Here is a 22,308-nt window from a genome sequence, read left to right as displayed (position 1 = left end):
AAATTAAAAAAAAGTTCAGATTCTTTTTTAAGTTTATTTTTCCTCATCAAAGTACATAAAATTATACATAGTTTAATGGACACACACTGAATATATTGCAAGAGGATTTGTAAAGCTGTTTTAAAATTAGAACATAAATGGCAAGTTAAAATTCAAATGGTAAAGAAATGTGTGGCTTCCACTGAAATTCATTCTCTTGTCATATAAATACAATTTTCTAAAATCCCTGTTCACTAAAAAAAAAAATTTTAAAAAAATTGTGTACTTTATATTAAGAGAAGTAAAAAAATAGGTGGCAACTGTAATTGCTGAAATAATTAATTAATTTGTGGAATCAAAATAACTTCTTGTCATCTTTTGCTGTGACATTTGTAAAAAGCAGAGATGTATTCAATGGCTAGGTAGTGTATGATTAAAAGTTAAAAGGACATGAAAGACAGAACAGTAGAAAGAAAATCTAAAATTAAAGACTAGAATAGTAGTGCAGGATCATGATAGTAACCTACTAGACTAGAGCTAAATGAGAAGAATAAATCCAAGGAAATTCAGAGATTGCCACAGTGACTTTTTTCTCTTATCTGTCTGAATCATCAGTTGTCTCTTTCCTTGCCTTTAATTTTTAAACTCCATGGAGTAAAGACCATGGTTTTGTTTAGCAGCAAGTGAACACAAAAGGTGATGTCCTGATCCACAGCTTTAGCTCCAATGCACAATGATGCAGCTGACGCCATTTTAATAATGGTAACAAAAATGGTATTTCCATTAAGCTTTTTTGTTCTGATTGACAAACATCTTACTGCAAATACAGGTACTCCCAAAGTTGTCATGGTCAATGATGGTAATTCCATTTAAAACAGGCTAGTAAACATCATAATATTTTCCATTTTCCATCCTCCATTTTTTAAAAGATGTTTTACTAAATGTTCATTGATATCCACTGAAAAGTTATTCTAGAAGAGCATATACAATAATATATATATATATAATATATATACATATTCCTTTGGATTCCATTTAACTTTTTTATTTCATCACATCTACTTTGAATACTGTGATTTCTAAGCTGTAAGATTTAATATATTGCAATTCTTTTCAAAACACTGGAATGTAATTTTTGATTGATACAGGAATAAGAACTATACTAAGATCTTAATGTGGTGATAATTCTTCTGATACCTGCTAAACTCCATTAAGAGATGGTAAACAAGAACAGCAGAATAGTAAACCAGATTCGATTAGTGAGAAAGGTTAAGTCTCATGTAAATGTAGCTGATCATAATATTTTTCTGACTCTATCTGCATTTGTAGGTTACTTTGATCTACAAATCATACAATGTCCATTGATATAAAAAGAAGTCATGATTTATAAAACCTTGTCATTCTTGAAATGGACTAAGGTATGAGAATGTGTCCTGTTTTACAGGCATATTAAACATTCCAAGACTGTGGCTTTTCCTCCGGCAAATTTATTCCACTTAAGGGGAAAAATTAAAAGGAGGCATAACAAGTTCACAAAACAAATATAAATACATATGCTGAAATAATTATTCAGATAGTTCCAATTGCTACTAGGGTTAAATATCAGCTTTGCCATTTCTTTTACATCTTGCATGTAATGCTATTCAGGGCCAGCCTGAAGTTCTAAAAGTAATCATTAGAAAAAAAGTAAAGTCAATTTCCAAAACTAGTCAATGTCCCAGCAGAGAGCCCTACCCAAATTTTTCACAAATGTCCAAATACTTCAGGTATTCACTTTTGAGATTTTCAAACTAAGACATTTAGCACTCTCAGCTGCCCAAGATGAACACCTCAGAAACACCAAATTTCTAGAAAATCATTTTTCTTTCAGCGCAAGGCTATTTCTTAGCTACATCTTAATATTTTATATTCCTATGTAGGAATATAAAATATTAAGAGCATAAGATAGTGAACTGTTAATTTGTATTTGTAAAGAGAAACAGAATGAAACACTTTGCTCCAGAGACTGGAATGAAAGCAAGACTGCATAGGCTAGCAGAAATGCTTCCCATTTTTACAGTGCCTATATAATTTTCAGGAATCCTCTCAGAACAGCTACTATAGCTTACTTCTATAAATATTATTTCAAGACCAGTTTTGTTATTAAAATCTATTATGTCTATTATATTAACTTTTTGTACTTTAATGAAATATGTAAAATATCTAAGATGTTGCATCCTTTTCTTAATTATAGAATAATAACAAATTCCCCAAGGAAGCAATTTTTTGTTAGTTTTGACCATGAAACAAACCAGGAAAAAATGTCTTATAAAATTATCAGAAATCTATTAATTGTTTGAATTTCAGTCTGTATATTTCCATAACCAACATTTAAAAAACAAAAAAAAGCCCTCTGTGCCGTAACCAAAATCAAGTAAGTTATGGAATGTCTGATGCCTAATTTTTGGTTATTGACATTTCCAGATTTCTGTCCATAGAACTGCTCAAAGTGATTATAATGACAAGAATTGAGAAGTGCTCTTCCAGTTGATGTGTTTGAAAGGTAGCTTTGTATGAACAGCTGTGTTTTCAAAATGCTTGCCACCTCTAAATTGGTCCTTGTGAAGTGCACTGTTTGCCTTATTGCCAGCAGGGCACATTGCACTGTAACTGCTGCATTTTTAGTTTTTATCACTGTGTCTCTAACTGCTGAAATGGAAAAGAACGATTGCCAAAACCTGACGTGTTTCTTTTCCTTTCTGCCCACTCTGACTTGGTTCTTAACTGTCTGTTGCTCCAGTGATGAGAAATGTTGCTCAGTTTATTCATTCACTGAATGTCTTTTCCAGCTCAAAAAATGATACCCTCTTGTAAATCAAGTCTCCAGCTGTCAATAGCAGTAAATCTAAGAAAACTAATTTAGACATAACAATCATTGTTTACACAATAAATAATTAGGCTTCAAAAAGTCATACACATCAGAGTACATTCTTCTAAAAGCAAGAGATTAATACCTTAAAAGCAAGAGACACACCACGTTTAGTAAGACGCCAAGTATGGGTAGCAATAGGGATGAACCTTCAGCAAAAAAGCAAATCATCTATTCACAAAGATTTAAACAGTCTTAGTCCTTAAGTTCTAGTACATGAAAACAATAAAAAAAAAACCTCCTGAAGCACTAGTAAGGAATACTAATTTATAGATATAAAATATTTAGGCTTTTTATTGGCAGACATTAGGAAGCAAACCATACTGTTATATCTGCATGAGGAAATTCAAGTACAATCAGAGTGCACACAAAGATTTATAAACGCATCTGGGTAAAGATTTACATCAAAGACTCCAAAACTACAATGCACACATCTTCCTGCTGCTTGTGTGGAAACATCTACCCCACACCTCAGCTTACTGGTGATAATCTGCTGTGGAGCCTTACCTGTACAAGCTTCTCTACTGTGAGAAAGTTCTAGGAGCAGTTCTAAGTTACAAGTTCTAAGAATCACTTAGAACATCACAATAATAATCTTGAGATGTCACCAAAATCCACAACAAAGAGTTAATGCTGACATACTTCTATTATTGGAAGAATTTGTTTTTTAAAACAAGAAAGAAAATGGTTTGTTGGCACAGAAACCTTTGTATTTAAACCTCAGTTACTTTAAATACTACTCAAAGAAACAGAACAAATAACTTTCAGGTTCTCTGTGTTCTTATATTGGTACCTTTAAAACTGTACATTCAAAATACAAAATTTTCACATCAAACTAGATGGTACAAAGCACTCATCTTTAAAGCACCAGAACACCTTAAAAAAACCCTGAAAATCACTGCTATTAAGAGCATTTATGTTCAATTTTTATTCAGTACTTACTATTACTAGTACATTAATGAAGAAAAGGAATCAATGCATTCCAGAAGTTGAAAGTAACACAAAGTTAAACGCTTTTTTTTTCCAATACAAATGCTTATCTCTGTGACACCATATTCTTCAAGGAAACTGAACTTCAGATACAGTTTATGCTGCTGAGTGCAATTTACATGAGGTTTATTTTATTACAGTGAATAACAGCTCACTTTTCACTTCAAAATTACTTGAAGACATCTCGAAGTTGGAAATTAGCTACAGACACACAGACACACTCACATAATCAATGCAACCAGTTAAGCAGTTGTACTGCTTAACTTGATTCGGAGCTTTGATCACTTCAAGTAGGACTGGACAGCTTACATCAGCAATCCATGTTTTCTTATATTCTTGTCAAGATCTATATTGGACTCACACTAGAATACTGTTATAAACAAAAGACCAACAAGTGATTTTTGCTGCTCAAAGAATAATATACAATTTTTGCTGTTGTAATGTATCACTTTTTATGTACTCTGTTGTGTGAAGAGTACTACTGTCATATGATTTAGAATATTCTATTCTATGATTGTATGATCTCCATTCGATTATATGCCACCATGGATTTCCATTCTACTCCAGAAACGTTATTTTATTCCACACCTTGCATGACAGTTAAAAACAAATAATTTTTACATAAAACAATACATAGATAAGCCATTATTTAAACAAAAGATATTTCTCAATTGAAACTGTGTTTTGGAATGATGGCTGCAGGCTGGAAGTGTCAAAACTGTTCTACAATCTGTTATTCAGGCCACTCAACCTCAGTGAATATTTTACACAAGACAGAAGACTTTAACAGAAGAAATAAGAAAGATTTATGCTAGAACACCATATGAGCTTGAGCTGGTGACTTATTAGCTAAAGCATTCACCAGAAAGAGAAAGGACATCAGATTAAATCATAACGAAGCAGAATTTCAACCTGGATGTCAGCTCTTTTTTCTGCTGCCTTTTGCAGAAAGCCTATCTGATATATATGGCATGGAAATATCCACTGGTGCCCTTGCTTTTGGTTTGAGAATCCCGTAAAAACTAGAATATAAAATCAGGAGTATAAATGCAAATACAGGAGTATGTTGGCTCAAAAGTGCATGAAAATGTAGTTTATGTACTTTAAATGGTACAGCCTCTCAGGTGCCTGGGACACACATGAAAACTCCATCTTGATCCATATTTTATGTTTCACAGTGGCCAATAGCAGATTTCCAAAGAGGGACAGAAAAGCAGGTCAGCTATATTGTTATGCTTCCCCAGAATGCTTTCACAAGTACCTCTACTGAGCGGAAGTCCCTGAGCATCATAGTGGGATCAAAAGGCTGTGATAAGATATCTGAAGTAGCAGTCTATTGAGTCTCAATTAATTTACAATTCAGGTAAGATTTTCAATGATCTTTCAATTATTTGAAGCATACATTTTGTATTTGTCATGCTAAAAACACATTTTTAATATACAATCCAATTGAGAATACAATAGTCAGTATGAAATGTGCTTCAAGAATATATACCAAGAACATGACAAAAAAATTCTCCCCCACATGGCCATCCTCTTTTCCCTTTACACAGGAAATTTCATCTGTGCATTTGGCATAGAATGATTTCTACTGATTTTTGGTAAATGTGACAGAATTCCTACATAGGGGTATCACCTTGCCTCCTGGTGGCAAAATTAAGTGCAAGTTGCAGGCATTAACTTTTCAACACAAATCTTTATTTTTCTGCAAGCCTCAAGCTCATCTCATTTCCCAGAACATAGGAACAGATTATATTCTTACTATTTCCGTCAGTATGTCTTAGTATTTTAGTATAAACTGGGCCATGTGCATAAAAACATACTATTGATCCTCAAAACAGCAGAATGTTTTCTGTATGTTTATGTCACACATTGTCTGTTCACTCTATTAATAAAATTACATGTTAAAATAAAATATTAAATGTCCTTAAATGGACATAACATAAAGAATAGCCTCAAAGACTTGCCAAATGTACTTCAAATTGGCCCAATGCTCCTATTACCTTACACAGTCCAACACCTTTCCTCTGAACTGTTACAGAATGCATAGATGGTCACTATGCCAAATCCTCCCGGACCTGGAAAGGACACCTAAAATCCAAATGCTTGACACTTAACTTTTGCAATTCTGTCTATCTATACCAGCAACCCCTTCAAAGTTATTTATCAAGGTCAATTAATCATTGATCTTACGGTTTGTAAAATGTCAATGTGAATTTTAACACTAAAGGCAAGGGGAGAAGGGGCATAAATGATATTGCACAACAGTCTTCAGAAACAAAGTCTGGGTGAAGTGTAATGTCTATTCTGAAGTAAATTAAGCAGTGAATGTGTGCTACTTTATATAGGAAAACACAGAAACATTTGTATTACATGCATTGGAACAAAATGTACACTCAGATTTATCTTACTCCACAAAAAGAAAGTACATACCAAAAATCTGGGAAGCACACATTTGATGCCATAAGTGGCATTGATGCCACAATGTTTCAGTCTTTACTATAATTTGGGACTTGAAGGCAGTCTACAGATTTCAGATTTTTGCAGAGCTACAGAGCAAAGAAGCAATCGCTAGGGTAATTTTTTTTCCTTATCACTGTGAAGACACTTTTTTTGCTAATATTCCTTGCAATTGAGGTTATTGAAGCCAGAATAAGAAAGCCAGTGATTAGCCTGAATTTTCCAAGATGACAAGCTATTTATTATAAGGTACATATCTCTTTCTAAATAAAACATAAAAGAAAAAAGTTTTCTTTCTAAACAGCAGCTACAAAAAGTATTAAATATAAAACCTGTGGACTTTCAATTTCATATATTTCTGTATAAATATCTCACAGACTTGCCTAAGAATGTCATTAGGAATGTCTATTAATCCAACCATTCTATTTCCCTTTGATTATACATAAATTACTTTTTTTATAGTTAAAAACTTTATGTAAAAAAAGTTAAATATTCATGCTCTGTAGGATTTTTCTCAGTGTTTACATTTTCAAAGCCAACAGAAATTAGTCTGGTTCTAGTGATAACTGAAAGAGAAAAGAAAATATTTTAAAGGAGGATAAAATATGTAGGAAAAAAAATCTCACTGATGTATTTTGCTTTATACTCTGTGGATCTTCATCTTTCTGTAGAACAATGCTCCACTGGATGTATGACAAGCTAAAAGTCTAAAGACATATTACTATATTAACTTAATTTATGCTATCTGGATACCACTATAATACTCCAGACACCACAGTCATTTTCTTTTCTTACTTGCAATAATTAACAGTAGAGAGCAAAAGATGGCTAAATTAATTTATAACTTTATAGTTCCTTATACTAATTATTTCCTCTTCTTGTATTTTAGGTCATTCTGTCATTCCTGCAAACACTAATCAATCATGGGATTTGAAGTTAATACTACTAAATAAATGAATTGTTTAATCTCCTATGACCATCTATACATACTTCATCTTCACAAAGCTCATCAATTTTATGTCACCAAGGACAAAGTGACCTTCATTTCCACAAAATGCTTCTTACTACTGGACAAGTTGGTTACAAATTTATCACTTATCCTCAGGAAGGAAGTCCTTCACGGTCATCATTTGATAAATGCAAGATTGTGCTTTATTAATTGACCGGGTCATACTGAATTCCAGGACCACAATTGTGGAATACTAAAGGGTCTGTTACTTTCCTGAACATTTGAGCTAAAATGAAGGACCTGCAACTCAAAATTAATTTACTGCTTGGTCTAGTTACCACTGCTCTACTACAAGCTGTAGGAAGAAAAGCAGACTGCCCGGAGTCATGTATATGTGAAATCAGACCATGGTTCACCCCCAGGTCTGTCTACCTGGAAGCTCCAACAGTGGACTGTAATGATTTAGGCCTTTTTAACTTTCCACCCACACTGCCTGCTGACACACAAGTTCTACTTCTACAAACTAATAATATTGCAAAAATTGAGCACTCAGTAGACTTCCCAGTGAATTTAACTGGTCTAGATTTATCTCAGAACAATTTATCCTCAGTGACAAGTATTACTCTTAGAAAGATACCACAGTTGCTTTCAGTGTACCTTGAAGAAAACAAACTTACTGAACTCCCTGAAGAATGTCTCTCTGGACTCAACAATTTACAAGAGCTTTATATTAATCATAATCTGCTTTCTGTGATTGCACCAGGAGCTTTCATAGGCCTCAGTAATCTTCTCAGACTTCATCTCAATTCAAATGGTCTGCAAGTGATCAACAGAAAGTGGTTTGAAGCTACTCCTAATCTTGAAATTCTCATGATTGGAGAAAACCCAATAATCAGAATTGAAGACATGAACTTCAAGCCTCTTAGCAATCTGCGCAGCCTAGTTTTAGCAGGTATAAATCTCACTGAAATACCAGATAATGCTTTGGCTGGCCTTGACAATTTAGAAAGCATTTCCTTTTATGACAACAGATTTGTTAGAGTGCCCCACATTGCTCTTCAGAAGGCTACAAATCTTAAATTTCTGGATCTGAATAAGAATCCCATTAACAGAATACGACGAGGAGATTTTAGCAACATGCTGCACCTAAAAGAGTTAGGAATTAATAACATGCCTGAACTGATTTCTATAGATAGTCTTGCTGTTGATAATTTGCCAGACTTAAGAAAAATAGAAGCAACCAACAACCCCAGATTATCATACATTCACCCCAATGCATTCTACAGACTTCCCAAGCTGGAATCGCTCATGCTCAACAGCAATGCGCTGAGTGCCCTGTACCGCAGTACGGTGGAGTCCCTGCCTAACCTCAAAGAAGTCAGCATACACAGCAATCCCATTAGGTGTGATTGTGTCATCCGCTGGATTAACATGAATAAAACAAACATTCGTTTCATGGAGCCGGAGTCCCTGTTTTGTGTAGACCCTCCTGAATTCCAAGGTCAGAATGTGAGACAGATACACTTTCGGGAAATGATGGAAATCTGTCTTCCCCTGATAGCTCCTGAAAGTTTTCCATCTACACTGGATTTAAAAGCTGGCAGCCATATTTCCTTGCACTGCAGAGCAACAGCAGAACCAGAACCTGAAATCTACTGGATAACACCATCAGGACACAAACTTTTGCCTAACACCGTCTCTGATAAGTACTACATTCATTCTGAAGGAACGTTAGACATAAGTGATGTAACACAAAGAGAAAGTGGCTTATACACATGTATAGCAACAAATTTAGTTGGGGCAGACCTAAAGTCAGTCATGATTAAAGTGGACGGCTCTTTCCCTCAGGAACACAATGACTCTTTAAATATTAAAATAAAAGACATAAAATCTAATTCTGTTTTAGTTTCATGGAAAGCAAGTTCTAAAATTCTGAAGTCCAGTGTTAGATGGACAGCCTTTCTGAAAGCTGAAGACTCCCGGCCTGCACAGAGTGCTCGAATACCATCTGATATAAAGGTATATAATCTTACACATCTTAATCCATCAACTGAATACAAAATTTGTATAGACATTCCCACTATCTATTCTCAGAATAGGAAACAATGTGTCAATGTAACCACAAAAGGACTGGACTTGGAAGTGAAAGGCTATGAAAAGAACAACATAATAGGATTCCTTGCCTGCCTTGGCGCTCTTTTGGGAATCATCTCTGTGATATATCTCTACAGCTGCATCTCTCAAGATATGAACTATGGCATTGGACACAGCTATCTAAGGAATTACCTGAGGAAACAATCCTTTTCACTCAATGAGCTTTATCCTCCTCTAATCACTCTTTGGGACATGGGCAAAGAAAAAAGCACAGCAATGGAAGTAAAAGCAACTGTAATAGGTGTACCAACAAATATGTCATAAATATGTCAGTATATCACCTAACTTCTGAAATAAAAAGCACATGACTGTATTTGTGCTGAATAAAAAGGCAACAAGAAAAGAATATTTCTCTTAGGAACTAGATGCCTGGACTTTGTTGCTGCCAACAAATGGAATATATATGACTCAGTATAAGAGAAGAATTTTAATTAACTGGCTTCTAAGGGTATTCTACCAACCAAATAAAATTAACTTCATATTCTAGAACTTTCATGAGACTTTTAAGTCTGGAATACAGTGGAAGTAGCCAAGAACATTTTCTGTATTTTTTTTTAAATTATGATATAAAAGTAGTGGAACTGAGCAATACCTCCTCCTGTGCTGTATTACACAAAATAGCCACGAGTTTTTGCAGTGAACAGATATACTAGGATTGACATATGGTGTAATGAAATGGACAAATTCTGTAGAGTAGACACAGTGAGTATGTGAATTTTTTTTTATGAGAAAATACATTTTTGATTAAAATCAAAATACTTTTTGTCTTGTTTGTTTCTAAAGAAAACACACCACCATTCTGGGAGTTCTTGTCTGACAATAAACAAACACATTCCGAAGTCTGATAAGTATCTTTCTGCATATTCTCCTATTAAAATGCTAATCTGAGCATAAAGGGTATTTTTTGCTGATTTTAGCTTGTATAATGTTTCTAACAGAAATGTAAGTTTAGTGGTAGTTTTTATATCAAATTTTATTTACTTTAAGAACATTATAAAGGCAAAAAGGATGCTGAAGATGAGGCCACTTAAGCCCACTTTAATTAGATTTCAGCATGGATATTGGTTAATGAATAGTTCTTTGATTTTATTTTATTTTATACACTTTTATATATCTGTGTGAAATACTTCTGTTCTCTTAGCAACATGTGAGCCTGCAGATCTTTATTTCATTATATCTGTATTACATCATTTTATTACTAGACAAAAATAGTGTCTTCTGGAATACATGGCAATGCTTTCCATGGCAGAACTGTGAACCACCATCCATATAAACATAACATCTTGAACCTCTACACAGAAACATCTCCATGATATTAGTCATTTTCCATGACCAAAGACATCTTTCACATCAAAATCCCCACAGAACCAGCACATGAGCAGTGGAATTCTTGTGTTGCTGTATATAAAAGTGGACAGCTGTTCCTTCTACAGATATCCTACATAAGCCTGAAGTCATTAGGAAGTAATAAATCCACCTTGTAGCTTTAATAGCATAATACACATTAACTTGCATTTTTGCACAAATATACCAAAAACAAAAAAAATAACACCAATTTTTTCAGCAAAGTAGAATCTCTTAAAAATCATAAAAAATTTAGTTGTGCTATATTTGATAATCCACAAAGCATAGGGCTAAAATTTTTATGTATTTCATTAATTGGGATGTTTACTCTCTTTAATAGAGGTAGAAACTGATAAGGAATTATATTTAGTTTCCTCAGAAACAGAAAAGTATTGTTACACATCTGTGTTTCCATTTATTTCATAGTTTTCTCTCAGGAATGCATTAAAATGCTTTAATGCATTAAAGCATTAAAAGCACTATTCACTGACTATTCAAATCAGAAAAGAGTAGAAATAGATTAACTTTTCTTTGGCATTTGATAGCAAACCTCATTCTGAAATGTACCACTAATGAAAGAGAGAAGGCAAACATAAATATTTGAAATATCTGGCTAGGAAATACCCAAAATACAGTACTGAAAATAAACTTTTTAATTAATTTATATTACTTTTTCCATCATGTACTCGACTGAAAGATAATGTTTTATTCATAAAAAGATTAAACATTTAATTTTTGTTAAAAAATTTGCTGCCATTTAAAAAAATAAATTGCACTATTTCATCAGCTAGCACAGTCAAATGCCATCTTATATAGGAACATTTCAGTTTCTAGTTTAGCTAAAATGCTGTGAAATCATAACTCCAAAAAGTACCCATAAAACCTAGATAAGAGATTGGAGAAAAAATATGTTGATTTATATCCTATAAGGAAATTTCCATTTCCAAAATTCTCTAATAAAACTCATTCTGCTTGTGTAGCCTGAAGTAGTGACCTCAAGATAACTTAAAATAGAAATTGAGATTCTTCCCATAATCTTGTACTGGCCAGTAAAACACAATGATCAACAATAATCTTATAAGATATTCTTTTTTATCTGAAGCCAGAAGAGACATTTTTGAAAAAGGTTGCTATATAGTACAGAAAATAAGTTCACATATCAGACAATTCTAGAAGAGCTGTGAGAAAAAAAATTGAAAAGCAACACTCTGTCAGATATAAGAAAATAATTCTTATTGAACTGAATAGAAAGGATGTGTAGCACTGACAAGATAAGAAATTTTGGAAAAAAGTATACAGTAAGTATGAAAAGTTCATTATTAAAACTTCAGAAGACATTTTGAAGGACATAGCTAAATGGAATAGAGGAGACAGCCACTGAACAAAACCCAAAAGAGCCAAAAAGAGACAAAAAGTTCACCTCATGCTAAAGATTAAAAAACATACTTGGAAAAATATTAAAAATAGCATGCAGCTTTTACAGAAGTCAGAAACCATATGACTAGAAAGATAACCAGAGTAAAAAATTCATGGTATTGCCTGCTAGGTAGGAAAAAAAAAAACCCACATCTTTCTGGAATACAGGTTGACCTTCCAAACCTGGTGTTTTCGTAGGTCACTTGATTGATATACCAAATGTATAATTTGAATAGCTTTTCCTTTAATATCATTGGAAATAATTGGAACCAATTTTTGCAGGAAAAGACTACATAGATACTCAGGGAAAATGCTAAACTACAACAAAAAAAGAGAAGGATTACCAAAGCAAGAGAAAGATAATCTAAACATTCAGTAAACATGAAATCATGACAGAGAACAAAAATTAAGCTAGACGACAAAATTTGGGAAAATTAAAGAAAAAAATCCACCAAACTTCATTTCCACATGTGACAACTACAGAAGTTAGATATTCTACAAGAGAATTGCAATTACTCATTTATATGGATAAATACAATACTGAAACTTGACAAGCCTTGCAGGATTAGAATGTTAAAATACACAATCATAACCTATCTAGTCAGAACTGTGCTTTGAAACTGAGACTTGAGCTATTCACTTCTCCTTCAATAAAAATTCTAAAGGAGTTGAGTCCTCTTCAACATTCCCATTATAGAGCAGTGTGAAAATGAAGAACCAGACTATATTCTGTCTGTGATTAGCTGCACTTCAGTATTCTGAGACAAAATGTGTAAGCAACCTTTGTAAATAGCATAGGCAAACAGTAAAGCTAGTAATGAATAATGAAAACGGACCCTATGGTGTGAGACTGACTATGGTTATGTTATTTTTCTGGTTACACTAAGTAGTATTTCATTTTTACACCTGAGGTGACCAAAAAAGATAGAAGGTTAAGCCAACTGGACATCATGTTTAAAAGACTTTGAACAATCAAGAAAAACTTTAAATAAATGTGTTGTACATTTACCTACTCAACTACAGTATTCTCAGAGAGATATAAAGCTCCAGATACATTGAAGTACCTTCAAAGCAACTAAATCTTTTATTAAGTCATTCCTTCCTTCGGACAAAGCTGAAAACAAGAAATTAAATTCCTCTTTCAGCTAAAAAATGCTTTTTACAAATGTCTCTCATTTGCTTATCTTTCTGTGTCTCAGCTTCAATTATTTTTAGACCCTTTTTCCCAAAGGCCTTTTCTTTGCCTTGATGCAAATTCTGTTCCCTTCCATACTCCCTGTGGGTTCTTTGATCATTTCTTGCTACTATTGTTGCCAGACTGACAAATCATTTCCAGCACTTCCAGTAAGGACTGATGTTGTCTGACTTATTAAAAAAATTATCAATGAAATATAATATCGGAGGCAAAATATTTGAATAGAGAAATACGATTATTAAAGAAAGACCTGGCATTCTTAGAGAAAAACCTAGTTGTGAAGCTGATCAGGTAATGATACAAAGCCTCTGTCAAGGAAACAAAGCGGAAATAATGCAACAACATTCAGATGAAAATAATAATATGGGAGTTAGATAAAGCTGGAAGGACACACAATTTGGGCAGATGGCCTATTCCTGATCCTAAAATAGCTGATGTTATTTTTAACATTACAGTTTAGATAAGTGGAAAACAACCCCATCTGCCTCACCCTTACGTAGCTATTGTTCGTTATCCATGTTGATGACAATTTCACACTGTGCTCCAAATAGCCATAATGCTTTGTGAATCACAAAAGTACATCAAATTCAGTGCTGGTGTCTTCATCTATACACATTTCTTCTAGTCCAGACCTAGATTCCATAAAGAACACTTTTCAGCATTCATATACTAGACTTTAAGGTCAAAGAGTTTGCAGTTTTGTCATTTAGCATGTGAAAACAAGTCAGATTCCTTGAGATGGCTGTTAGGAATAATTTTTAATGTCAGAATCTTGTAATACATTCTTATTTTTTTGTATGAAATTTTACTTTGTGCTGTTAATATTTATAACTTCTTTTTTGTTTTGTCTCTAGCATGAATGTCAGCTAAACTTAACATACAGCTGAATATATCATGAGAGAAAGTGGATTATTTTCTGAAGTCCTCTAAAGACAGCTAAAACACACTTTTGACATAATGGTGGAATGATTTCATAGGACACAGAAATAGATGATGAAAATCATCTATTTCTAAATATTCCAACATTTAAATGGAATATAAAGGGGCTACAAATAGAGGCAGAATTATCACTTTTAATTAAATGCAGAATGCCCAACAGCTATGCCAAATAAAAAACCTCAACCATTTAGAGTTAGTCTCACTATAGTAAAGCATCAAACATCATTCAATTAGAAGTAATCAGCTATGTTTTTCTTTATTTACCAGCTAATAAAAGGATTACGTTAAATTTTTAATATCAATTATAGTCTCTTAGATTAATCTTGCCTTAGCAATTAATATAAAATGGGATGTTAAAGTCTTACATAATTTATTTCATAAATGCTCTGAAGGTATTCATGATAAGTGCATGCCCATTTTTAGCAAACTAAGCGCAATACTGAATATTCATGTGTTACACAATGTATTCCAAAATATTAAATAATGCTTTATCCTAAAATACTTGCTTGCACAATTTAAACCATCAACACCTAAAATATATAGCACATGCACACCACTATCCCAATTCCATTTATTCTACAGAAATGTAAAAAGATTTCTTTACTCAAGCTAGGATGAACTGTGTCCCCAGGACTTCCAGACTTTTTGTTTGACAAGTTCACAATAGTACAGACCAATGTCACAACACTTACAAATATATCATGTCCAATTCACCTTGCTGCCTTTCAGGCTGTTGAAGTCCAATTAAAAATTACTTCCTTTTCTCCCTTCCAAGAAATTCAACCTCGCTCGTACCCTTCACATTTCATTCCTTCACTCAGCAATCATCTCCTGTTTGCTCTTACACAAAATTACATCATTACAGCCCTCCTTTTTAACTGTTTTCTACTTCATTAATACTTCATCTTTTTCCCAGCCTCCTATGAACCAGACTACTTCCAGAGTATCCTACTTCCTAGACTACTTCTAGAGTACTCCTCGTCTTCCTCTCTATGGTATTTGTTATCATTTTGTAATTATCAATGACAATGATAATGGGAGAAAAAAACAAAAACAACAACAGCAAAAGAAAGCTAAATTGCTCTATGGATTTGAAGGCAAATTTCAAGTGTAGCCAGAGGAAAATTGTAACTCTGAAAACTCTGCAGTCTCTTCCTCAATCTACTTCAGCAGTCAGCTCTGCTTTAATAGCATTATGCTAACTAAAGCTCCTTTTCTTCCCCTTCCTTTCTTAGGAAAGCTCACTAAAATGTTGGATGTCCACTACAGGTAGAGTATTTGTAGCTTTTGCCATATCTGGATTATTAAAAAAAGAAAACAGAAAGAGAATAATCTTATTATTCATCCAGCCTTTCAAAAGCATAAAACGATTTATGAGCATATCCAATAAACACATCACACCAAAGCACATACACCAAGGATTAAACACCTCTGCAATTAACTAAAGGTTTAGAACAAAAAAAACAGAAATACATTATCAAAGGGTTGCAAATTGCTTCTCTACCACACTGAGAGGCAGACAACTGCCCACCAGTACTTCCTCATATAGTGAAACCATTTATGAGTGTAATTTCTACTGAATTTAATGGATACTAGTCTCCAACCTGCTAAGGTGGTTTGGACATTACAAAGTATGCCCCTGGATGACCAAAAGCCCAGCCAGATGAACCTATCCACCTGACTGAGAACCCTCGAGAATTTTCATCTGCACAGCTCTACTAAAGACAGTAGAAATGCAATATACATCATTCATTTAATTGAAAACATTGCATATATTTTTAATTCAAACAAAATGGGAAAAGAACAACATTATTTATTTAAAATGCTTAGAATAGAATATTTTGTGGAGAGCATCTGTTTCAGGATTAAATAATTCAATATCCGTCAAAGAAATTCTGGATAGTGAAGAAAATTAAACACCAGGAAAAAAATTTTCTATATGTTCTAGATATGTTCTAGATATTATCTATCTACAAACAAAATAATATGCCATACAGTATATTCTAAATTACTTTTTAAGATACTAGAAACAATATAGGTTTACCTTGGATTCTTATTCCTCCTGACCTAAAAGGTTTTCTATAGTCTGCTCTTGCTATTCATCTCTAACTATAAATTATCATCCTACAGAATTTCTTAGGCTTCAGTTCTTCCTTTTGAATTTTTTTTTGCTTCAGTTATCTTATACATGAAAATTCTCTGTTCTTCAGCATTTCTTTTTTATCATTCTAGCAAAGAACTCTACTTTTCTCTTGCCAAAATTTATATTCCACCACACTGGTTGTGTATAAATAATCTAAATGCTTCTTGCTAGAGCACTTACATTAAAATGACAAACTTTATGTATAATCTGATGACCTAACGGTCAGTAGAAGTTTGTCTTAAACAAGTGCATGAAAACTTTCTCAGAAATACTCAGAAAATTGACAAAATATAAGAAAGAAAAAAATACTTAAAACAAAAAATGGTAGACTAGAAACTTTCATATGTTGTTAACAAATAAAGTGCAGACCATGTAAGTATTACAGGTAAAACTGAGGAAAAATGAGAAACTTTAGATAGTCAAAGGGAGATAAGTGAATGGTAAAAATCAATTGTAACATAAGATGGAACAAATACTTTAGAATGGACCTGAAAAGAGCAGTAAAAATGTGGCCAAAGGGGCCAAAACTGCTAAAACAACAAGTCTGCAACATGATCAAATCAATAAATAAGAGAAAAAATAAGTTGAATGAGCAGAGGTGCTACAAGTAGGTTTAAAGACAGTGAAGGAGAAAAATAGCATAGACAAAAGGTATAAGAAAGAAAAGGAACAAGTGAAGGCACTGTATCTAACAGCACGTCCTGGAAACACAGAAATAAAACATAGCAATAGACTTGTCAGTAGTCAAGCAAATTTTAAACAAGAAGTGACAGTATTATCAGAAGTTTAGAAAAATTAATGATGAAGACTCAAGAAAAACAAGTGAGCTTGAAGATATCACAAAATCTATATATAAAGTTTCAAATTAGGACAAGACTTAACAAAAATGAGGAAGAAAAAGAAGACAGCATCCCTATGTGCTTTGATTTTGCTAAAGATACTTAGTACAGAAAAAAGGTTTACTTTTTTTAAAAATTTCTTTGCTGTTGTTCATGTTCTTGTTTTCTTTTCAAAAATACTTCAGATTATTTTGAAATAATGCTAAGGAGACAAACTACAATTTCCATACTTATGATCATGTGTCAAGGAAAAAATTACAATATTAATCGTATTATTAAAAAGTGAAAAAAAGGGCCTAAGCAATGACAAAGGTCATGTTGGGAAATTCTGGCTAACATGCAGAAGGCAGTGACAGGCTGTCTCATTTGGGAGGTTTCATTCAGAAGACAATTGAAAGCTGATAACCCTGTGTTATTAAGCAAAATACTTTCATAAGGAAATCTCAGAGGGAAGGAGACAGTACTGCCTCTAATTAAAGAGAGAGCTCAAGGTCCATGAGCTGCTTAACAGTATCAATTATACTGCCACTAATAACCAATTAAGGTTTGTGATTTTTCTAAATATTACCAGAGCCAAAGAAATATCAAATATTGTTTTTCAGAAGCCTCAAAGTTCTTTAAAAATAATTAATTCTGAAGGATTAACTACAAAATCCATTTAAAGGTAACAATGAAAGACACTGAAAGGAGTTTGTTTTAAACGATGCTGAAAGCAAATGTATTCTGCCAAAAAGAAGCCAATCATTGTTACATAGAATAAAAGCTTGAATAAAAATAAAAGGAAAGACCAAGAGCAGAGGGAAAAAAATCAAAAAAACCAAATTAAACCAAAAAAATCAAATAATTTAAGAGGAGAAAAGAAGGATGACAAGAATAATCCTGTTTGAAATTAAGTTATAAAAGTCAAGTTAATATATTTAAGTTATATTCTAAAATAATGACCAATGCAGAAGATTCAGTCAGAATACAGCAATAGAAACCTAGGGGGCTTTTTTAATAATTTTTTAATACCCATTTTAAAACTCTTAGCAAACTAACCGAAAAATCAATGAAATCATGGAAGAGAGACTGAGCCAACTAGGTGTCTGTATCTAAAACAGAGCTGATCTGCTGAATCTCTGATGATATATCTACAAGTAAAGCTGTCTCTCCACAGCTTTACTCTCTGCAATTTGGAGAGATCTGAATTAGGAAGTCCATGAAGTGCTGTCAAACCCTTCAAGGGCTTTCTAGCTCAGGTCCAAGTGCATTTGGACATTATTAGTTTGACAGAAAGGCACACTAATATCACTCACACATAGATTGTATACACAAAGGTGCTCAAATACACAGTACTACCCATGGCAGTCTGGACAACATAACTCCAGATCCAAGGGGTAGAGGTCAATGATTTGTACTGGTTTGAGACCACTTGCAAGTGGTGTTCCTCAGGGTTCTACTCTGGGATTTAACTTGCTTAATGACCTGGAGGAGGAGACTAAATCCTTATCAATCTGACAATACTAATTTGGAGAATGCTGTCAATACATTTAACCACAGGACTGCTCTTTAGAGGAAGCTAAAAATGCTGGAAAATTAGGCCAACAGGCTGATGTGAAATTCAGCAAGGACACATGTAAAGTCCTGCACCTAGTGTGGACAACCACATAAATGAGTACCAACTTGTGACTGCCTCACTGGACAGCAGCTCTGCTGAAAATGACCTGAGGCTCCTAAGCACAGATGGCAAACAGGACACTGGGCTGTATTAACATGAAATTAATAGAACACTGAACAAAAGAGTGACCCTTCCTCCACCACTTGTTAGACTACCTCTGTAATACTGTGTCTAATTTTGGATCCTTGCTTGCCCAGCACCATGTGAGATATTGATCAACTGTAGCAAGCTTAGCAGGGTGTTCCCAAGATGTCAAGAGCCACATCTCTACTCCTAAGAAGAAATTCTGAGGCAGCTGGGCATGTTCAGCGTGGGAAAAAAGAGGGTTTGAGAAGAATAAGTAGCAACCTTCCCATATCTAAGAGGTGGCTACTGAGAAGACAGAATCAGCCTCATTACTGAGGCGCACAGCAGGAAAATGAGCGACAACAACCTAAAACAGAAGTTAGGGGGAAGGAGACTTTACTAGATATAGGAAAAATAATTAATTATGAGGAAAAAAAAATCTTAGGAATAGGTCGAAGAGATATGGTACATAATTATAAGCAATATGATCTGATCCATAATTGACCCTGTATCGAGCATAAGGCTGAATAGGTGACATCATCATCCTGAATCATTCTGCAGAGGAACTTCATCCCCAGAGACTACACACTCAGTGTAACCTGTTCAGAGAAGCAAAAAAAAATTTTAACTGAAATGACTCCAAAGTTTCACACAGGAATATCCTCTCACTTTTTTTTAAGTGATTCCAAGAGTTCTTGAAGAGATGCCACAACTTCAGTAGGTGTTCAGGCCTCTTAAATGTCCAAATTTTAAAAATATATTCCTAATGCAGACAGCTATTTCCATACTCTTCCAACATGTAGCTATACTTTCTTTCAAATATATTTACTCTACTTTTTTGAACAAAATCCTTAGGAATTTCTCACATGTCTTTTCTTGTGCTCTACCATTTTCATTATGATGCTCTTCAACATATCTAAATGGCATGATTTTGCATAAATGGAGAGCAGCAGACGGTGAAACTAAATATATGAGTGTTTTCTTCTTTTTTTATCAACACAGACATGAGTAACCAGCTATAACTAGAATATATTTTTCTGAAATGTAAAAAGTTTTGAATAAATCCATGAACATGAGAAAAAGATTCAATTTACAGAGACAAAATATTCAATTGGAAAGGACCCACAAGGATCATCAAATCCAACTCAAATGAATGTTGCAAGCAGGAATTGAACCCATGACCTTCCCATATCCTAGTACCATGCTCTAACCAGCCAACCAAACCTCTCTTCCAAAAAAGCATGAAACTTATCAACAAGAAAATCTTCCATTTACTGTCAATTATTATGAAATTTCATTTCTTTGAGGTATGGTTTTGTTCCATACCATCATAGAATCCTTCGTGGCTTTGCAACTACACCAGACAATTCCCTCAGGACTCTGGAATGCATCTCATAAGGTCCCATAGACTTATGGATAATCAGGTTTTTCAGGTGGTCATGGACCTGATCTTTTCTTACGCAGGGGGGATTTTGCTTCTCCAGTCTCCATCCCATTTCCATCCACTCCAGTAGCATGGAAAGAGGCTGTTATTGAAGACTGAGGCAAAAAAGTTGTTGAGTACCTCAGCTTTCTCATTATCTGTTGTTACCAGTTTATCAGTGTTGTTTATTAGAGGGTTTACACCTTCTTTGACCTTCCTTTTCTGGTTATCATACCTATAGGAACCCTTCCTGTTATTCTTTGTGTGCCTTGTTCAGTTCCAGCTTCTCCTTGGCCTTCCTCACCCTATCCTTGCATGAGTGACCTTCACCTCTGTGCTCTTCCTGGGTTACCTGTCTTTGTTCCCACTGCCTGTGGATTTGCTTCTTTGCCTTTGGTTTGACCAGCAGGTCCCTACTCAGCCATGCCAGGCTTTTGCCTTCCTTGCCCAGCTTCTTGCTCCTGGGAATTTCTACCTCTTGTGCTCTGTGGAAGACTTTCTTAAATATCTGCCAGATTTGCTCCCTTGTCCCAGAGGTCCCAGTCTCCCAGGGGATCCTATTGACTGTCTTCTTGAAGAGCTGGAATTTTGCTTTCCTAAAGTTCAGGGGCTTAACTGTTCTGTATACCTGATCCATACCCCTCAGGGCTACAAATTCCACCAATGCATGATCATTGACACTCAGGCAGCCTCCAACTGTGACCATCAGACCCAGGAACACACTCCCTCTGCTAGGGCTGTCTCTTACCTGGCTCAATAAGTTATGTGGAACATGTTGCCTGGACAAGTTCTGTATTCTCCATCTAAGGAAGCAAATGAGGTGAAGCTGGATAGTCCTTTGGACAACCTAGTCTAGTGAAAGATAACCCTTCCCACAGGGATTGAACTAGGAGACCCTTAAATATCCCTTCTGACTTGAGACATTTTATGATTCTAAGTAAGGAAAACATAAGGAAAAAAGGGGCCACTCACATGTATGCCAGTGGCTGGTCAGTACATTTGCCTGGCAAAATGTTTTACCTGATCATGACAATCTGTCTGCCTTACTAAAGTCTAGTCTCAACTATTTTCTGTCTATCTATGCTGTCTAATCTCTGTGTGTGTGTGTGTGCAAAATCTACTACAGAACACCAGGCTGAAGCCTCTGTTGGATGGGACATTCCAGAAGGACTGCAGATCTGGGAGACCCATAGCTCTTATTGCTAGTAACTGTAAGACACTGAGACACAATTCTGTGTGGAATAATTGATTGTAGAAAATCCATATGGATGTGGTGTGCATAAATCTGAATGCAAGCAATAACAAATTCTAACAAGCCCTCATCAGTATCCATGCTGCTCATGTTTGTGTGCTTATGCTGGTGCTGATACAGAAACAGTTTTCTCTCTGTGTTATCTGTGTGGTCAATTAAGTGTGTGTACTGCATGGTGTGTGCTTCTGCCTGTGCAGGATGCATGCTTAGATTCACACTGGCTGGACCCTGGGAGACAGAACCACAGCAACCTCTCATTTATGGCATCAGGACAGGAGACTCCCTGAGTCCTACAATGCACCAAAGCTGGTTCTAGCCGACTAAAGGGGAAAAAAAATTCTGCCAGAAACATGAAGTTTATAGGATCCAGCATCTCTAGCACAATTTCTATGGTTATCCTATCAAAAACAGCATTATAAGTAACACTATCTGAGATGATGACTGGTTTAATCTAATAACCACTATATACATAAATATGTGCTTTTCTAGTTTAAAAATAGTTTCTAACTAAAAATGTCATTGGAGAACTTTTGCAAACATAGTAACATTTTTTTCCCCTGTACAGCACAAAATAAACTCTCACCAGAACATTGC

At 34.5% G+C, this 22,308-nt stretch overlaps 2 protein-coding genes across 4 annotated transcripts in view; one reads left to right on the top strand and one right to left on the bottom strand.

Annotated features, from left to right (window-relative positions):
- Positions 1-10,196, top strand: part of LRRN3 (leucine rich repeat neuronal 3) — a 31,984-nt gene extending 21,788 nt beyond the window's left edge. The window contains exons 2-3 of one of the 2 annotated variants that reach the window (XM_015628269.3): positions 5,056-5,240; positions 7,227-10,196. In XM_015628269.3, coding sequence (XP_015483755.1) covers positions 7,578-9,704 — 2,127 coding nt within the window. In that variant the 5' untranslated portion in view covers positions 5,056-5,240; positions 7,227-7,577 and the 3' untranslated portion in view covers positions 9,705-10,196. The remainder of the gene's footprint in view (positions 1-5,055; positions 5,241-7,226) is intronic. The other variant, XM_015628272.3, reaches the window with a different exon arrangement.
- Positions 1-22,308, bottom strand: part of IMMP2L (inner mitochondrial membrane peptidase subunit 2) — a 399,803-nt gene that overhangs the window by 228,761 nt on the left and 148,734 nt on the right. The gene's annotated exons all lie outside the window — the stretch shown is intronic.

Source organism: Parus major, chromosome 1A (genome assembly GCF_001522545.3).
Source record: "Parus major isolate Abel chromosome 1A, Parus_major1.1, whole genome shotgun sequence".
In the NCBI taxonomy this organism is placed as follows: domain Eukaryota; kingdom Metazoa; phylum Chordata; class Aves; order Passeriformes; family Paridae; genus Parus; species Parus major.
This window is presented reverse-complemented; position numbering and strand designations above follow the sequence as displayed.